Genomic DNA, 20,497 nt, shown 5'->3' on the forward strand with positions numbered 1-20,497 from the left:
ACTATATATATCTACTATGTACCCACAAAAATTAAAAACAAAAAACTTTAAAAATTCACTGTGTCGTTGATGCACTTATTCTTATCTTCTTCGTTTTCCAACCTTGGAAAAAACAAACCAGCTATTTTTCTTCCCTGTGTTCTTGAGCATTCCTCCTACAAGTCATGGAACAGCAGAAAGATTACACTATAAATTCCTATCATCTACTTTTACCTGGATTCTCAGTACTGCCCAATTATTATTTTTTAATTGACTTCAAGTTGACCCTTATGTTATCCCACTTAATTTCTTTCATTTTTCTCAAGCCCTAAACCCCAGCATCCCTCCCCTCGCCAGCACTTTTTCATCTTATTCTTTAATTAAAAAGTCCTTCTACTTTAAAATATCTTAAAGAGCAGAAAAAAATTAAATCTGGGATCACAGCCCTAAAATCGGCTTATTATAAGAACTTTGCAGGAAGTCCTAAATTGTAATCTTTAAAAGTCCAGCACATTTTACATGCTTCTGAATAATATATAGTTTTTTAAAAAAACAAACTTACCATCACTAAGTAAGTTGGCCCTCTAGGAAAATGCACTATGTTGTACTCCCAGGCTCTTGCAGTGGTATAACCAGACGGGCTTCAGAAATATCCTGATCTCATGGAAGATGCCGATAGATGTGCACTGTAATATACATGTGCTTTCACTGAAAATGAAGAGATTGAGTCACTAATTTTCCATTCGTCTGACTTTTCATGGGCTTTTGTGGGAGAACTACATTAATAAAAATTTTTCAGACCAAAAAAAGCCTTAAGTTAGTATCAAGTACTTTGTGTATGCACATTTTACATTTAGGAAACTAAATACTTACATTATATATATGTAATGAAATTATAGTGGAAATTAGTAGCAAAATGTTTTGATATGTTTGTACTTACACAAAAGTTTTTAAAGACTCTATGCAGATATACAGTTTAACTTGAAATAATTATAAAAACACTTCATGTACCTATTTTTACTTATAGCCATCTGATAAATTAATGTGTAAGAGATTGCCTCTTCCAGTTTTAGTCTGCAGGTAAACCTGTTTTATCTTTGAGGCGTTTAATAGAAGTATAGTAGTAGCAGTGTACCACATGTGGTAGTCAAAGAACATGATCACTGATAACTGAAAACGGGTCTTGCCTGACTCATGTGTTTGCCCTGTGACGTTTAGGCAAGTTGTTTGCCTTACCAAGATTCCATGTTGTCATCAGTAAATGGGGTTTAAAATACCTTATATGTAACATTGTTGTTATGGTGCAAAAAATTTAGATGCACACTGAAGCGTTCAGGGATGAAAACACAGGAGGTCTAGAAGTCACCTTAAAATATACCAACAAAAAAAGGGTGGAGAGATAGGAGAAGTAAAGACGGACTAAGTTGATGGTAGTTAAACTGGGTGAAGGGTACATGAAGGTTTTACTCTCTATGTATGAAAATCTTCATAATAAAAAGTTAAAACCGTTTTACAGGTGAAGGTCTCCAACATATAGTAATCACTAAAGACCATCTCCAATATTTATTAGAGGGCTTTTTAAAACATCTAATAATACAGCCATCAAGAGAAACTAATTTTAATGACCCTGATCCACTCTGAACGTTAAAGATCCAGAAAAACTTTTCCAGCCATGAAGAACTTACTGTTGGAGGTCCAGGCAAGTCTACAGACCCTCTGAAGCCTACCGTGACAACTCCAGTCTCTATAAAAACCCTTATGAAGCTCTCTAGGTCCCTGCATGGTTCCATACTATTGCATATATTGCGCTGACTCACTAGTTGTGAAACCAGTACATCTGACAAGAATAAGGAAGCCAGGATTGTCATAAGCACCTGCTGATATGTTTGTGACACACATTTCTAGCTACTCTTGGCCGCGCATCTACCTGTTGTAGTATTTGTAAGAAGTTGAGGTTAATGCTTCTGCCTCCAAAACATCCTGGGGAATATTTATTTTCAAGATTGAGGTTAATGGGTAAGAAATGCTAAATATTTGTATTATCTAAAACATACAAACAGCTTAAGTCAACCTTGCCCAAAATTTGACTTCTAACTCCAAAGATTCCTTTTTAAGTTAAAAATAAACAGAAATTTTTTAAATCTAGATTGCATTAATTTGAAATGTTAGCTATTTTCTACTAGAACCTAGTTTTATAAATTTGCTGTTATTGCTAAAGATCCTGTTTTTAGGTACCTAATTTTTGTATGTTGAATGTCAGAATAGAAGTTAATAACTTTAAATGTATTATCTCCATTTATCATAGTAAATATAGTCTGTTTATCATGAGCTACTGTTATATATGGAAGGTCTTTCCGTATTTCTTCTTCAACCTTAACATCATCACTTAATATCAGGTCACCCACCTTTCATTACTGTAAAAACTTCCTAATTTATAGCCTTCCTTCACTGATTGTTTAGGCACTTATGGATTTTAAAAACTGAAATTTCCTTAAATGTTCTTTAAAATTATTTCTGTATAGAAAATATGAAATGCCATGTTCTTCTCATTTTAACAAAATAAAGTTTTCATTCTCTAAATTAGCATTTGTTTTCCAGCATTGCCAATCCAGTCATTTCAGCCATCTTCAAAACAATAGTAACCACTCTGACTATAATGAACTGTTCCAATTTGATATATTATGGGAAATAGTGAAGATAATCATAATATCCTCTGCATGGCTTTTATGTGCCAGCATTACTGTACTTAACATACTGACACATTGTAAAATTACTTGTTTGTGTATACATTTCCCTACTTTATTGTATATTCCTTGATTTTTTCTTTCAAAAAATTTTTTTAAATTATGAAATAGTTCCAGATTTTCTTCTTTCCACAGAACCTGGTGGACATTAACTGCTCAATAAATATTACTGAATTAAGGGTTGAAAACATCACTACATTCATGCCATGTTTCTATATGCAATAATATATAGCCATGGACTTAGTAGCTATAGAGTTTGTTTCCAACCATGTTGTTTTCTTTACAAAATTTTTTGAGAATGTTTAAATTCTAGGAAATGCTAATACTGTACCACGTTTTTGTTTGTACATTCATGTAATATAAGTGGCACCTGGCACTTTGTCAGGCACTGTGAATGGTACAAAAGTAATAAAGAGCCCTTACCCTCAAGTTGTTTAAAGCCTGGACAGAAAGATAGGATATAAATGGTCAGCCCTAGGTTAAATGGAGAAGCAGCGATGTCTTCTTTGGCATCCCCAGAGCTATATCCTTTGCTCATGTTATTAAGATGTGAACAGATAATCATGCTGTATAACTGCACTACTTGAGCAAAAACTTGAAGAACTGATCCTGCTTTATCAACCTACTTCTGCCATTTCTTTCCCAGGTATACCAATTGGTACTACCTAAATGAGGCCTGGCCATGGCCACAAGGGGTAAAGTCACTGTCTTAGTTAGTTCAGGCTGCTATAACTAAATACCATAGACTGGGTGGCTTAAACAACAGACATTTACTTTTCACAGTTCTGGAGGCTGGTTGTCCAAAATCAGAGTGCCTGTGTATTAATCCATTCTCACACTGCTATAATGAACTACCTGAGACTGGGTAATTTATGAAGAAAAGCAGTTTAATTGACTCACAGTTCCACAGGTTGTACAGGAGGCATGGTTGGGGAGGCCTTGGAAAACTTACAATCATGGCAGAAGGCAAAGGGGAAGCAAGGGATGTCGTCACGTGGCCAACAGGAGAGAAAGAGAGAGAGAGAAAAGGGGGAAATGCTACACACTTTCAAACAACCAGATCTCATGAGAACTCTATCAAGAGACAGCACTAAGGAGATGGTGCTAAACTACTAGAAACCACCAGGACGGGCGCAGTGGCTCACACCTGTAATCCCAGCACTTTGGGAGACTGAGGCAGGCGGATCATGAGGTCAGGAGTTTGAGACCAGCCTGACCAACATGGTGAAATGCTGTCTCTACTAAAAATACAAAAAATTATCCGGGTGTAGTGGCACGTGACTGTAATCCCAGCTACTCAGGAGGCTGAAGCAGGAGAATCGCTTGAACCTGGGAGGTGGAGTTTGCAGTGAGCCAAGATCATGCCACTGCACTCCAGCCTGAACAACAGAGCGAGACTCCATCTCAAAAAAAAGAAAAAAAAGAAACCACCCCCATGCCCTCCAGGCACCCCCCAACACACACACACACACTCAGGATCACAATTCAATGTGAGATTTGGATGGGGACACAGAGCCAAACCATATCCCCCAGTATAGTCAGATTCTGGTGAGGGCCCTTCTCCTGGTTCACAGACAGCTGTCTGCTCTTTGTATCCTCAGATGGCAGGGAGAAAGAAAGAGAGAGGAAAAAAAATCTCTCATAGCTCTTCTTATAAGGGCACTTATTCCGTTCATGAGAGCTTCACTCTCATGACTTAATTACCTCCCAAAGGCCCCATTTCATAATGCTGTCACATTGGGGTTTAGGCTTGACATATGCATTTGTTGTGGGAGACACAAACATTCAACCCTTAATAGTCACTAAATAAGTCCAAGCCCCACCCTCTAAAAAAAAAAAAACAAATTTGGCAACTAAGCGAATGAAGGAAAAAATATTTCATGTCAAGAAATAGAAAGAAAGTAGTGGCTAATGCAAAAAAAAAGTTGTTTGAAATTCCCTCATTAGTAATAAGTATTTGTTATAAGAGAGTCTTTTTACATTTTTAACAATAAGTGACAAATTCTGTATTTTCCTAGCAAAAATTAGAGATGGTAAAAAATCCAAAATGAATGATTTGACACCTTTTCTTTTGTTTGTATTCCCTAATAGGTAAAGAATAGATCTACTTTTTTTTTCTCAGAATGAAGATGTACAAATGAAAGAAGTCTTATTCGTTGTACTTTAAAATGAATAATATTTTTCAATATGTTTGTCTCCCCACTTTTTAAAAGGAATTTAGAGCAAAGTCAAGAGAATGGGACAAGCAAGAGATATTATATCAGACTCATCTGATTTCTTTAGATGCTCAACAAAAATTATTATCTGAGAAGTGTAATCAGTTTCAGGTAAGTTATCTAATATTATTCTCTAAATCAAAAGCAGAAGTTAGATATTGGTATCTTTACCATTCAGCATGTAATCTATTTACAAACAGACATGCCAACTTAGAATAAATAACCAGAGTAGGTCCAAAGGTGGGTACAGTCACAAGTGCATAGAATATCTGTTAATGGTGAATTTAGTCTACATGTCTCAAAGGATGGAGCTATTTAAAATTCCATTGTTATTGTGTCATTAAATAGCATATGCTTTTGTATGTCTACAGGCAAGGCACTCAGAGAGTTTAAGATTGCTTGCTTTACTTTGTATTTCCCTGGCTACTTGTAAGACGGAGCATCTCCTCATATACTTTTTAGCCTTTCTCAGGTCTTTCTGTGAATTGCCTATTCATAAACTTTGCCCATTTTACTTTTGCATTGTTTGCCCTTTTCTTATTGAGGTGTAGAAGGGTTTGTACACTAGGAATTATTAACTCTGTTACATGCACTGACAACTTTTCCCCTACAATCAAATTGTTTGTTTTTATTTATTTTGGTTATAGACTTTTTTCAACCGTTGTATAATTGAATACATAATTTTCTTTTTACACCTTCTAGATTTTTTTCTTGCTTAATGTGGCTTTACTACCACTTACCTCCTTCTCTACATCTTTGCTCTGAGGTTATACAAATATATTTTCTCTTTATGCCATCTGAAATTGAAATTTTAAAACAAATACAAGACTGAATTACAAAGACCCAACTTTCATTATGTAGTAACATATTTAAAGATATTCCTACTAATTCTTTTCTATCATTCTTGAACTTAATGTAAGCTTAAATATGACATTCTTCATTTGAGTTACACAGTTTTATATTTTTCAGAAACAGGCACAAAGTTACCAAACTCAACTAAATGGTAAAAAACAGTGCTTAGAAGACAGCAGCTCTGAAATTCCTCGTTTGATGTGTGACCCAGATTCCAATTGTGAAATCAATGAAAGAGATGAGTTCATTATTGAAAAACTGAAATCAGCTGTAAGTGAGATAGCACTAAGCAGGAATAAATTACAAGATGAAAATCAGAAGCTCTTGCAAGAGCTGAAAATGTACCAAAGACAGTGCCAGGTGAAGATTAATTTTTTGTTTTTCAACTAATATTGTCCATGACTTGTATAAATGGTAACTCAACAGATATAGGGATTAGAATGGTAGTTTTCTATTATTAATATATGTGAAGATTCCATTCATATTTCCTCTTAGTAATTCGCATTTGATGCGTAGATTCAATAATCCCATAAGTATGTTACCACACTTAGAGTGCACTTTGGTTCTGCAGTGGCATAATAATAATAATGTATTACCTGTGCAATATAACAGTGGTCACTTAAGGACCTCTATGCCTTTAGCCATGTACTACCCTCTTCCCCCACTATTTTCTCTTACCCCGTGTCTCTCTGATTCAGAAGAATCCTGGGTTAAAGATACAGGAAATCATGAAGGGTTCAACAGTTTAGTAACCTCAGTGAGAGCTATGGAGGTGACTCCAGTGATTTATCACTGGTAATCTTATCATAATCATTTATCAAACAGTAACCTAGAATTTATTTTTAGGTAACTTTCACATTGACAAATATGATTGATGGTTTAACAAGCATTAATTTTTTTCTTAACTCAATAATGTTTTTTTCTTTTTTGTCTATTTCTTGCAATCTTTAGGAAGGTTATACAGCATTCATCAAAATTGGTCATTACCAATTTCTTTACAAAATATGTATTTCTTATTCATTAGTACTTGAGACATTCTTTTATCTCTCATTTTAGGTTTTTTCTCCCACCTCCAAATATTCAGCCTCTTTCTTTCACTTCCTCCATGACAGTTGGCCCTTATCTTTTCCCCACTCTATTCCCTCCTCTACCTAGCATACATGATTGAGGTAAGGTCACTGCCTGAGAACTTCCATTTCATTTCCTTGAGATATACCACCCCAAGATCTTTTGCCACTTAAACTCCCAGGGTCATTTCTTAGTCCTGGGCCAACTCCTCATTCCCCCACCCTGCCACATTATATTTGGGATTATATAGGGAGTTAGTCCTTTAACTTCTTTCTCTGCCAGCATCTACTATTCTATGTTCCTCTTTCCCCATGTTTGGTAAGGGACAGAATACAAGGCTCCCAGTCTCTCCCATTCAGAGGAAATTCTAAGACATACATATTCCCCACCTCAAACTCCAGCTTTAAGGAGGGAGGTCTTATTCTAATACAAGTTAGAATACAGATGTAAACCAATAAAGAAAGCTAAACTACAAACACTAAATGCAGAGGAAGCCAGAAATTGTCTGGAAATAGCAAAGGTATTCATGGTGTTCTCTGGCTTCATTCTAATATAAATGAGGTTCACTCATTCATCTGCTCTAGAGGGTGCCTAGGGGCTTCTAAGTGCTTAGCATCAGCCCACCTCTGACTGTCTGAGCTGTGTTTGCATGACTGTGGGTCATGCAGTGATGGAGTCTTTCCTTCTCAGAGGCTGCTGCCTTTTGCTTCCCTAAGTATATGACAACTGGTCATGCTTTCTATTTAAAGGCAACCTAAATTTACATTTTGCAGCTGTCTTTGTACTGCTGGAATCTGTATCAGAATCACATTCAGTAAATAAGAAAATTGTTGTTCTTGGTACTTCCCAAGTATTCTCCTCTAGGCTTCGGGTCATCCAGTGCCAACCAAAGCATTCTCTGCTTTGTCCCTTCTTCTTTTGGCAGGGGAACAGGTGGTGGTGGTTGGTTACATGAATAAGTTCTTTACTGGTGATTTCTGAGATTTTGATGCACCCATCACCTGAACAGTGTACACTGTACCCAATTTGTGATATTTTATCCCTCACCCCCCCACCCTTTCCCCTGAGTCCCCCAACATCATTCTTATGCCTTTGAAGCCTAATAGCTTAGCTCCTACTTATGAATGAGAACATAAGTAGGAGCAATAACCAAATGATGTTTCGTTTTCCATTCCTGAGTTACTGCACTTAGAATAATGGTCTTTAATTCCATCCAGGTTGCTGCGAATGCCATTATTTTGTTTCTTTCTATGGCTGTGTAATATTCCTATATATATATATATGCCACATTTTCTTTATCCACTCATTGATTGATAGGCATTTGGGCTGGTTCCATATTTTTGCAATTGCAAATTGTGCTGCTGTAAACATGCGTGTGCAAGTATCTTTTTCATATAATGACTTCTTTTCCTCTGGGTAAATACCTAGTAGTTAGATTGCTGGATCAAATGGTAGATCTACTTTGAGTTCTTTAAGGAATCTCCACATTGTTTTCCATAGTGGTTACATTCCCATAGTTTACATTCCCACCAGCAGGGTAAAAGTGTTACTTTTTCACCACAACCATACCAACATCTATTATTTTTTTGATTATGGCCATTCTTGCAGGAGTAAGGTGGTATTGCATTATAGTTTTGATTTGCATTTCCCTGATCATTAGTGACGTTGAGCATTTTTTCATATGTCTGTTGGCCATTTGTATATCTTCTTTTGAGAATTGTCACTCATATCCTTAGCCCACTTTTTGATGGGATTGTTTTTTTCTTCCTGATTTGTTTGAGTTCCTTATCAATCCTGGATATTAGTCCTTTGTCAGATGCATAGTTTGTGAAGATTTTCTCCCACTCTGTGGGTTATGTGTTTACTGATTATTTATTTTGCTGTGTAGAAGCTCTTTCGTTTAATTAGGTCCCATCTATATATCTTTGTTTTTGTTGCATTTGCTTTTGGGTTCTTGGTCATGAAGTCTTTGCCTATGCCAGTGTCTAGAAGGGTTTTTCCAATGTTATCTTCTAGAATCTTTATGGTTTAGGTCTTAGATTTAAGTCTTTGATCCATCTTGAGTTGATTTTTGTATAAGGTGAGAGATAAGGATCCAGCTTCATTCTTCTCCATGTAGCTTGCCAATTATTCCAGCACCATTTGTTAAACAGGGTGTTCTTTCCAGACTTTATGTTTTTGTTTGCTTTGTCAAAGATCAGTTGGCTGTAAGTATTTGGGTTTATTTCTGGATTCTCTATTGTGTTCCATTGGTTTCTGTGCCTATTTTTATACCAGTACCATGCTGTTTTGGTGACTATGGCATTATAATATAGGGTATTTGGTAACTTGATGCCTCCAGATTTGTTCTTTTTGCTTAGTTTTGCTTTAGCTATGCAGGCTCTTTTTTTTGGTTCCATATGAATTCTAAGATTTTTTTTCTAATTCAGTGAAGAATTATGGTGGTATTTTGATGGGAATTTCATTGAATTTGAAGATTGATTTTGGGAGTATGGTCATTTTCACAATATTGATTCTACCCATCCATGAGCATGGGATGTGTTTCCATTTGTTTGTGTCATCTGTGATTTTTTTCAGCTGCGTTTTGTAGTTTTCCTTGTAGAGGTCTTTCACCTCCTTGGGTAGATATATTCCTAAGTATTTCTTTTTCTTTTTTTTTTTTTGCGCTATTGTAAAAGAGGTTGAGTCTTTATTTGATTTTCAGCTTGGTCACTGTTGGTGTATAGCAGTGCTACTGATTTGTGTACATTGATTTTGTATCCTGAAACTTTACTGAATTCATTTATCAGTTCTAGGAGCTTTTTGGATGAATCTTTAGAGTTTTCTAGGTATATGTTCATGTCATCAGTCAACAGAGATAGTTTGACTTCTTTTTTACTGATTTGGATGCCCTTTATTTCTTTCTCTTGTCTGATTGCTTTGGCTAGGACTTTCAGTACTATGTTGAATAGAAGTGCTGAGAGTGGGCATCCTTGTCTTCTTCCAGTTCTCAGGGAGAATGCTTTCAACTTTTCCCCATTCAATATAATGTTGGCTGTGGGTTTGTCATAGATGGCTTTTATTACCTTAAGGTATGTCCTTTCCATGCCAATTTTGCTGAGCGTTTTAATCATAAAGGGATGCTGGATTTTGTCAAATTATTTTTCCGTGTCTATTGAGATGATTGTGTGATTTTTGTTTTTAATTCTGTTTATGAGGTGTATTGCATTTATTGACTTGCATATGTTAAATCATCCCTGCATCCCTCATATGAAACCCACTTGATCATGGTGGATTATCTTTGTGATATGCTGTCGGATTCAGTTAGCTAGTATTTTGTTCAGGGTTTTTGCATCTATGTTCATCAGGGATATTGGTCTGTAGTTTTCTTTTTCTCTTATATCCTTTCCTGGTTTTGCTATTAGGGTGATACTGGCTTCATAGAATGATTGAAGGGAGGATTCCCTCTTTCTCTATCTTTTAGAATAGTGTCAGTAAAATTGGTACCAATTCTTCTTTGAATGTTTGATAGAATTTAGCTGTGAATCTGTCTGGTCCTGGACTTTTTTGTTGGTAATTTTCATATTACTGTTTTTTTTTGTTTTTTTTGTTTTTAAACAGTGTCTTGCTGTGCTCCCCAGGTTGGAGTGCAGTGGCGCAGTTTCGACTCACTGCAACCTCTGCCTCCCAGGTTCAAGCAATTCTACCTCAGCCTCCTGAGAGCTGGGATTACAGGTGCCTGCCACCACACCCAGGTAATTTTTGTATTTTTTAGTGTTGGCCAGGCTGGTCTCGAACTCCTGAGCTCAAATGCCCCCCTTGGCCTGCCAAAGCACTGTCATTACAGGCATGAGCCACCACACCTGGCCTATATTACTATTTCAATCTCCCTGCTTGCTCTCGTTCTTTTCAGAGTTTCTGTTTCGTCTAGGAGTTTAATCTAGGAGGGTTTAATCTAGGAGGGCTTACTCTAGGAGGGTTGTATATTTCCAGGAATTTATCCATCTTTTCTAGGTTTTCTACTTCGTGCATGTAAAGGTGTTCATAGTAGCCTTGAATGATCTTTTGTATTCCAGTAGTATCGGTTTGAATATCTCCTGTTTCATTTCTAATTGAGCTTATTTGGATCTTCTCTCTTCTTTTCTTGGTTAATCTTGCTAATGGTCTATTGATTTCATTCACCTTTTCAAAGAACCATCTTTTTTGTTTCATTATCTGTTGAATTTTTTTTTGTTTCAATTTCATTTAGTTCTGCTCTGATCTTTGTTATTTCTTTTCTTTTATTGGGTTTGAATTTGGTTTGTTCTTGTTTCTCTGGTGTCTTGAAGTGTGATCTTAGGTTGGCTATTTGAGTTCTTTCAGACTTTTTGATGTAGACATTCAATGCTATGAACTTTCCTCTTAGTACTGCTTTTGCTGTATCCCAGAGGTTTTGATAGGTTGTGTCACTATTATCATTCAGTTCAAAGAATTTTTTAATTTCCATCTTGATTTCATTATTGACCCAATGATCATTCGGGAGCAGGTTATTTAATTTCCATGTATTTGCATGGTTTTGAGAGTTCCTTTTGGAGTTGATTTCCAATTTTATCCCACTGTGGTCTGAGAGAGCACTTGCTATAATTTCAATTTTCTTAAATATGTTGAGACTTGTTTTGTAGCCTATCGTATGTTCTTTCTTGTAGAATGTTCCATGTGCTGATGAATAGAATATATGTTTGCAGTTGTTGCATAGACTGTAAATATCTGTTAGCTCCATTTGTTCTAGGGTATCATTTAAGTCTATTGTTTCTTGGTTGACTTTCTGTCTTGATGACCTGTCTAGTGCTGTCAGTGGAGTATTGAAGTCCCCCACTATTACTGTGTTGCTGTCTATCTCATTTCTTAGGTCTAGTGGTAATTGTTTTATAAATTTGGGAGCTCCAGTGTTAGGTGCATATATGTTTAGGATTGTGATATTTTCCTGTTGGACTAGTCCTTTTATCATTATATAATGTCCCTCTTTGCCTTTTTTAACTGTTGTTGCTTTAAAGTCTGTTTTATCTGATGTAAGAATAGCTGCTCCTGCTTGCTTTTGGCGTCCATTTGCATGGAATATCTTTGTCTGCCCCTTCACCTTAAGTTTATGTGAGTCCTTATGTGTCAGGTGAGTCTCTTGAAGACAGCAGGTACTTGGTTGGTGAATTCTTATCCATTCTGCCATTCTGTATCTTTTAAGTGGAGCATTTAGGCCATTTACATTCAACGTTAGTATTTGGAAGTGAAGTACTATTATATTCATCATGCTAGTTGTTGCCTGAATACTTATTTTTTTCATTTCATTATGGTTTTATAGGTCCTGTGAGATGTATGCTTCAAGGAGGTTCTATATTGGTGTATTTTGAGGATTTCTTTCAAGATTTAGAGCTCCTTTTAATGTTGGCTTGGTAGTGGTGAATTCTCTCAGCATTTGCTTGTCTGAAAAAGACTGTATCTTTCCTTCATTTATGAAGCTTAGTTTCACTGGATACAAAATTCTTAGCTGATAATTGTTTCATTTAAGGAGGCTAAAGATAGGATCCCAATCCCTTTTAGCTTGTAGGATTTCTGCTGGGAAATCTGCTGTTAATCTGATAGGTTTTTTTTTAATAGATTACCTGATGCTTTTGCCTCACAGCTCTTAAGATTCTTTCTTTTATCTTGACTTTAGATCACCTGATGACTATGTGTGTAGGCAATGATCTTTTTGTGATGAACTTCCCAGGCGTTCTTTGAGCTTCTTGTATTTGGATGTCTGGGTCTCTAGCAAGGCCAGGGAAGTTTTCCTCAATTATTCCCTCAAATATGTTTTCTAAACATTTAGATTTCTCTTCTTCCTCAGGAACACTAATTATTCTTAGGTTTGGTTGCTTAACATAATTCCAAACTTCTTGGAGGCTTTGTTCATTTTTTTTAATTCTTTTTTGTCTTTGTTAGATTGGGTTAATTTGAAAGCCTTGTTTTCAAGCTCTGAAGTTCTTTCTTCTGCTTGTCCAATTCTATTACTGAGACTTTCTAGTGTATTTCTGAATTTCTCTAAGTGTGTCCTTCATTTCCAGAAGTTGTGATTTTTTTTTATTTATGCTATTTCTCTTTTTTGATTTCTTAAAGTTGATATTCACCTTTCTCTGGTGCCTCCTTTAATAGGTTAATAATTGACCTTCTGAATTCTTTTTCTGGCAGTTCAGAGATTTCTTCTTGTTTTGGATCCATTGCTGGTGAGCTAGTGTGATCTTTCGGGGTTGTTGAAGAACCTTGTTTTGTCATAGTACCAGAATTGTTTTTCTGGTTCCTTCTCATTTGGGTAGACTATGTCAGATGGAAGATCTGGGGCTCAAGCGCTGTTGTTCACACTCTTTTGTCCCATGGGGTGCTCCCTTGTTTTGGTGCTCTCCCACTTTCCCTAGGGATGGATTCTCTTGGCCCTCCTGGTATGTTCCTACAGTAGTTCTTGGAGCAAAAGTTCATGATGTGTCTCTCCAGACACTGCTATGTCTGTCCAAGTGGGAGCTGCAAGTTAGTCCTGCCTCCCATCTGCCGTTTTTCCCTGCTTTGTCTCTTCTTTAAGTCTTTTTGGATTTGATCCATACAAATCAATGTTCTGCTCAGGCTTATTTTGCTCTGTTCTATTTAGTTTGCCTGAAACATATTTCACTAGTAGCCCCAGTTATCAAGTCTGGTTCTACCCTTCAGTGAGGTTCACCTTCTTCACTAACATCAGTTCCTTTTAATATCCCCAAAAATAATTCTATTTGGGCCTATTTACAGGATCCGAGAGCATCCTCTTTTTCAGGCTGAGAGTCAACTTTTGTTTCTGGCTCACTTGTGGGATAGAAGTGGCTACTTTTACACCTGTATTCTTTGGGGAAAAAAAGATCCTCTGTACCTCTTTCTTGGCAGTATGACTGACTGTCTCTATAAGGCTTTCCTTGATGAACTCCACCTTTCTCCTCCTCAGAACTTTATTGTTTATATTTTTCCAGGAAGTAGAATGAAGAATCTTGTTAAAAGAAAAAAATGCTGCAAACAGGGAAAGAGTGTACATTGAGGAACATTATTATAACATTCCTAGCTAGGATCACCATCTCTACTCTCCCTCCAAATAAATGCCATAAGCCTATGCTTCTCACAGTTATCAAAATGACACACTCCTGGCAGCAAGGAGAGGGAGAGTGCATGCAACTTGGGAGTCAGATGTGTAGCAGGAAGTAAGAAGAATCAAACCAGCTGCTGGCCAAGGTTGCCCTATCATTTACTGATATCATTTAATTAACTTACTCTTCTGACCCAAGTTCAACAGGATGTAACTTACCACACTTCTTCCCTACTCCTCAAAGATTTCTACAAACTTCTTGGGGCTTACATGCACACCTGGGAAGGCTCTGTGGGTTGCCTGGGCTAAGGAAAGTCCACGTTACCTATTTTGATTTTTTCTTATGGTATTTATATATTAATGTACCTAATAATTTATTAATGTTTCTGACTATAACTAACAAAATTAAAATCCAGCTACACATAGAAATCAATATAATTGTGAAGTCTTTTTACTTATACTAAAGGTTGTAAAACAGCAGTACTCATTGCCTAATTTTTATGACTTTCATTTAAATTAGTGGCTCTATACTGGGGTGATTTTTCCTCCCACGTGATATTTGGCAATGCCTGGATACATTTTTGGTTACCACAACAAGGAAAGGAGTGTGACCAGCATCTAGTGGGTAGAGGCCAGAGATGCTGTTAAACACCCTACAGTGCACAAGACAACCCTACAACAGAGAATTGCCCAGTCCCAAATGTCAATAGTGCTAAAATTGATCAACCCTTTTTTAAATTTTGAAGGAAGTCATTTTTCTCATATTCTTCACTAGTAATTCTCTAACTTCATTTTGTGATGTCTTCTGTAGCTAATAACAACTACCTGTGTGGCTTGCATTTCTGACTCACATTATATTTTTAGTGGATAGCACTTGATTGAGAAATTTCATCCTGCTCTGTTTTTTTGGGTTTTTTGTTTTGTTTTGTTTTTGAGACGGAGTCTGGCTCTGTCGCCCAGGCTGGAGTGCAGTGGTGCAATCTCGACTCACTGCAAGCTCAGCCTCCCAGGTTCACCCCATTCTCCTGCCTCAGACTGTCTAGTAGCTGGGACTACAGGCGCCTGCCACCACTCCCAGCTATTTTTTTTTTTTGTATTTTTAGTAGAGATGGGGTTTCACCATGTTAGCCAGGATGATCTCGATCTCCTGAACTTGTGATCCACCTGCCTTGGCCTCCCAAAGTGCTGGGATTACAGGCATGAGCCACTGCACCCGGTCAGCTAATAACAACTATTAATGTGACTGATATTTATACTGATTTCTATGAGGAAGTTTACCAATATTATTTTTTTACAAATATTTGTTCATTTAAAAAAAATTAGTTATCCTTGGATCTAGCTAGGACCATTATTAAATTTGAACTAAGAATCTACATTTTATATTTTACAAAAGAATCACATGTATTAAAAATCAAACCAAATTATTCTGGACCATGTTTTATGAAAAACAAAATCTGTTGTAGAACTAATGAAAAGATTTTGAAAAATAATTTGGTTCAAAAACTTTAAGATGTCTAAAAGATTTCTACTCTTAGGAAAACACTAAGTATTTTTCATCTATTTAGGAAAAAATCCTGAATATATTGCATTAATTTAGCTTTCCTTCTGTTTCATTTCCAAATTTTACTCACGTTTCATTCTTTTCTTTAGGATAAATCTAAATGAAAATATATCAATTATTTATATTTGATAGTTGATTTGAAGGTTTAGAATCACTGCTCTTCTCAAACCATTAGGCAAACCTCTAACTAAACAGATGGGCTTTAAACATGTTTTACAAAATTTATATTTTACCAAATGGGAATAATTAGAGGTAACTGATACTATAACCAATATATGTATTTGGAAAGAAGTTTCTCTTCCCTTTTCACAAAACTGTCATGACAGTGTTCCACATCATACACATAAATGCAAAAAGACAACCATTTACATCTGAATTACTGTCATTTCTTGTATGTAAAATTCTCTTTGTTTATGGCACACTTTAATGCCAGATGCATCTCGGTTTTCACATGAATCACATCTCATTTGTCTTTTGACAACCTTGAAATGTGTCAGTATGCTTATTAATTTCATTGCATATATTTATTCATTATGCTACACTCTACATGTCTTTTAAATGTGCAATTTTTTCATGGGAAGTTAATGACAAAAATAGATTGCTCTGCATTTTTCTAGTATCTATGACAGAAAAGTTAACCTTTTTTTGTTTGCTTGTTAATGTGTCATTAAGGTGCTAGAGCAACATTGTCCAGTAGTAATATAATGTAAGTCACAAATATAATTTAAATTTTCCTACTAGCCGAATTAAAAGAAGTCAAGAAAAATGAGTGAAACTAACATATCATAACAATATATTTTGTTTAATCCACTATATATCCAAAATATTATCATTCTAAAATGTAATCAACATATAAAAAGTTATTGAGATTTTTACTTTTTTTCATACTAAGTCTTCAAAATCTGGTGTGTATTTCATGCTTCCAACATATCTCATATTACATGCTAAGTATTCATCTGAAGTACCTGATCTGTGTATAGATCCCATACAATTTTACAGTTAAAAAAAGTTGATTTACATACTTAAGTTGTTCCAAACAAACTTGAAAATGTTCCAGTAACTGAGTCAAGTACCAAAGAATCATTTTCCTCAATATTTGCACCCACATTCACAAATAATTGATTTGACTTTCATGCAGAAGCATACTAATTTTAAAACTACATCTCAGTTAAATCAATTCACTAATTCTTATGTTAATTTAGTATTAATCTTGAATTCAATGTCAAAAAACAATTTTAGATTTATCAATATCAAGAAAGCCCTCAAATTTTTCTTGTACTTTTGCAGCCAATTTACATGCTGTCATTTATAAGTAAAATACTTTGCATATTTATTCACATGTCAAATCACTATTACTCATTTGTATTATGAAAAGTTTGAATTTTAACATATATGCTTGTACCTGTGTAGTTAGGTCATGAATAAGCTTTTTTCCTCTCAATGATGTCTCCAAATTTCACTCTTACAGATATTATTTTCTAATAACAGTAAACAAATATATTGTATTATTACCATATTTTACAGAGTTTCAGCTAACCCTAGCCTGTGGCAACACTATATTTTATAGGCCTAAGGTTAGAGCATTTGTGGACTCCCCTTCCCCAAGTGAAAGCAGATGCACTTTTCTACATACAACTTCATATTTGATTGCTCCCTAGTGGCAAATTTGCAAACCAGGGAGCCCACGTAGTGCCTTCTTCAACTGGGCAAAGTTATGGGCGATATTCATATTAAGTCACTTTGTATTTCTGATTGCTAATCTATTGTTTTGCATTTCTTTTATTATTGGAGTGTTTAATCTTGCCTGAAAAATCTCCACTGTTCAAAACAGGCTTTATCCAAACAAGTCTTCATCCAAACAAGTCTATTAAGTCACCAGTTTGAATCTTTTTATATTTATTTCCAAGGTGGCCGGGAAGTTCTGGGGCTAAAGTAATGCTACTATGCCCCTCACTGAACACAGGCCTCCTGGAAAACAGCATATATTTAAGGTTTGGTAAAAATAAATTATCTGGGAACTCATTATATCCTATATCTTCTATATGATTATTCTTCTAGGCTTTGTGAACTTCTGTATAAGAATTAACAAATAAGAAAGCATATGTCCACATAAGAGCTTATACATTAATTTTCATAACAGCATTATTCATAATAGTTGAAAAGTAGAAACAATCCAAATGTCCATCAACTGATGAATAGATAAACAAAATGTGGTATATCCACATAGTGGAACATTATTCAGCCATAAACAGGAATCAACCACTGATACATGCTACAACATGGATGAACCTTGAAAGCATTATGCTACATTAAAGAAGCCAGTCACAAAAGGCCGATGCCATTTGTATGAAACATCTAGAATAGACAATTGCATAGAGATAGAACATAGATTACTGGTTGCCAGGAGCTGGAGGAAGGGGAAAATGGGGAGTGACTGTTGATGAGTATGAGGTTTCCTTTGGGGATCATGAAAATGCTCTGGAATAAAGTACTGGTGATGTTCAACTTCGTGACTAAATTAAAAACTGCTGGATTGTACACTTTAAATGGGCAAATTTATGGTATGTGGATTATATTTCAATGAATATTATTAATAATTCAATAATATTGATTATATTTCAATGAATATTAAGTATATCTATATATTAAGAATTATTGAACAAATGATTTTTAAAAATATAGTGTTTCCTATAGCCTTTACTAGCAGAGAAGACCCTTGCCCGTAGAACCTCCCATCCTGTCTTTACCAATACACTAGAGGTTTATTTAACTTATTTTGAGTGGAAGGAATTTTTTCATCCTGAATGTTCTAACTGGACTAGGAGTCAAAAGATCTGGATTTCCCTCTTCCAAAATCTGGTAGTTATGAGTTGTGTAACTTTGGATCGAGTCTGGCATTCAATTTCCTCATCTGTAAAAATGGCAATGGATTTGATGACATAAGTCAGGCATTTTTTAAAGACATTAATTTCCTTGTATAATTGTGTGGAAGGGACCTGATGATATTAAAAGACTCTTCCATTCCTCTCTCCTAGAGAATAGCCAAGTACTGCTGCAGAAAATCACCCAACAGGCCATGGTCCCCAACCTCAAATGGGCACTCAACACTGCCCAGCAATCCAGCTTTTTTTCTCCAAGTAGCTAATTCTTTCATTCCCACTGTAAGCCATTTAAACTCTTCACCACTCTCAAAAACCATTCCTATACCCTGCACACTTCTCCTTCTACTGTTAGAACATGATGTTACTTTTTACTTCACAGAGAAAATAGAAGCCAAGAGATAGCCAGTCTCTTAATATCCCCTTAGCTAAATGCATAAGCTTGTCTGCATTCCATCTTCCTTCCTTCCTGTTACAGAGAGGAGGGCCTTACTTTTTGCATTAGGCAATTCTCCCACGGTGCTTTGAGGGTCATTCTATCCACCTTCTTAGGAACCTGACACAACTCCTTTTACCTCTACTCTCTTCCAATGGGTCCTTGCCAACAACTGCTAACCTAGTTCAAGCTTCTCTTACTAACAAAATAAAATATTGAACCCAGAGGATTGCTGGTATTTCTAGTTACTGACTAAAGAATAGCTGCCATTGGGCAAGGGTTGAATCACAGTTTATAATTCATTTTGTTGGCCAGCTTTGCCATTAGGTTATTCTTGATTATTATCTTTTTATAATTTGAAAGTATTTGCATTAATTAAAATTGTATGCATTGTTTATTCATACTTTTATGTTTCATTCTTTCATATTCACACTCAGTGTGATATTTGTGTGATGATTTGATTATTCTTTGTCTTTGCCACTTGATTGTAAGCTCACTGAGAACAGGTTCTGTGTCTGTATCCCCAGAGCACATAATAAAAACTCAGTAAATATTTGTTAGAAAAAATGAATGAAGGAGGCCAGGCGCAGTGGCTCACGCCTGTAATCCCAGCACTTTGGGAGGCCAAGGCGGGCGAATCACAAGGTTAGGAGTTCGAGACCAGCCTGACCAACATGGTGAAACCCCATCTCTACTGAAAATACAAAAATTAGCCAGGCATGGTGGCACGAGCCTTTAATCCCAGCTACTCAGGAGGTTAAGGCAGGAGAATTGGTTGAACCGGGAGGCAGTTGCAGTGAGCCAAGATCGCGCCACTGCACTCCAGCCTGGGCAACAGAGTGAGACTCCATCTCAAATAGAAAAGAAAACATGAATGAAGGAATGGAATTCTATGAGACAGAACAAGCAAATGACTAAATATCAGTTTGTTTAAAATTAGGCTGGTTTATAGATGTTAAATATTTTTAAATGCATTGTACTTTATGATAACCAAAAATGAGCATGAAATTTTTTGATGTTTTTATTCAGGCCATGGAAGCAGGTCTCTCAGAGGTAAAAAGTGAGTTACAGTCACGTGATGATCTCTTGAGAATTATAGAAATGGAACGATTGCAATTACACAGAGAATTATTAAAAATAGGAGAGTGCCAAAATGCGCAAGGAAATAAAACAAGGTATAATCTTTATATTTGACAATCTGAGAGAACTGTTCAAAACATGATGTTTGAATGTTTTTAAGAGTTTTATATTTGAAATGAGAATAAAAAGTCTATTTTGTATTAACATGTTAATTAGTGGGTAATATTAAATATTAAAAATAAAATTTATGGTTATTTTATCTTCAAAATTAACATCTTCACTTACCTAGAAAATTATAACATGTCCTGATTTACGGATATTTCTGTCACACTGAGTCAGACCTGGTGGCTCCCAGCACTTTGGAAGGCTGAGGTGGGAGGACCACTTGAGCCCAGGATTTCAAGACAAACCTTAGGCAACATGGTGAGACCCTGACTCTTCAAAAAAATTTTTTATTACCTGGGCATGGGGGCGCACACCTGTAGTCCCATCTACTTGGGAGGCTGAGCTGGGAGGGTCACTTGAGCCTGGGAGGTCAAGGTTGCAGTGAGCTGTGATCATGCCACTGTACTCCAGCCTGGGCAACAGAGTG

The 20,497-nt window shown here is 36.0% G+C and overlaps 1 protein-coding gene across 3 annotated transcripts in view; it reads left to right on the forward strand.

The window, feature by feature from the left end:
- The window catches only part of DEUP1 (deuterosome assembly protein 1), a 94,567-nt gene that overhangs the window by 33,925 nt on the left and 40,145 nt on the right, over window positions 1–20,497 (forward strand). For all 3 annotated transcript variants that reach the window (XM_055283249.2, XM_055283248.2, XM_055283250.2), the window contains exons 6-8: window positions 4,937–5,050; window positions 5,909–6,151; window positions 19,855–20,000. In XM_055283249.2, the coding sequence (XP_055139224.1) occupies window positions 4,937–5,050; window positions 5,909–6,151; window positions 19,855–20,000 (503 nt within the window). The remainder of the gene's footprint in view (window positions 1–4,936; window positions 5,051–5,908; window positions 6,152–19,854; window positions 20,001–20,497) is intronic.

This window comes from Symphalangus syndactylus, chromosome 6 (genome assembly GCF_028878055.3).
Source record: "Symphalangus syndactylus isolate Jambi chromosome 6, NHGRI_mSymSyn1-v2.1_pri, whole genome shotgun sequence".
NCBI lineage: Eukaryota > Metazoa > Chordata > Mammalia > Primates > Hylobatidae > Symphalangus > Symphalangus syndactylus.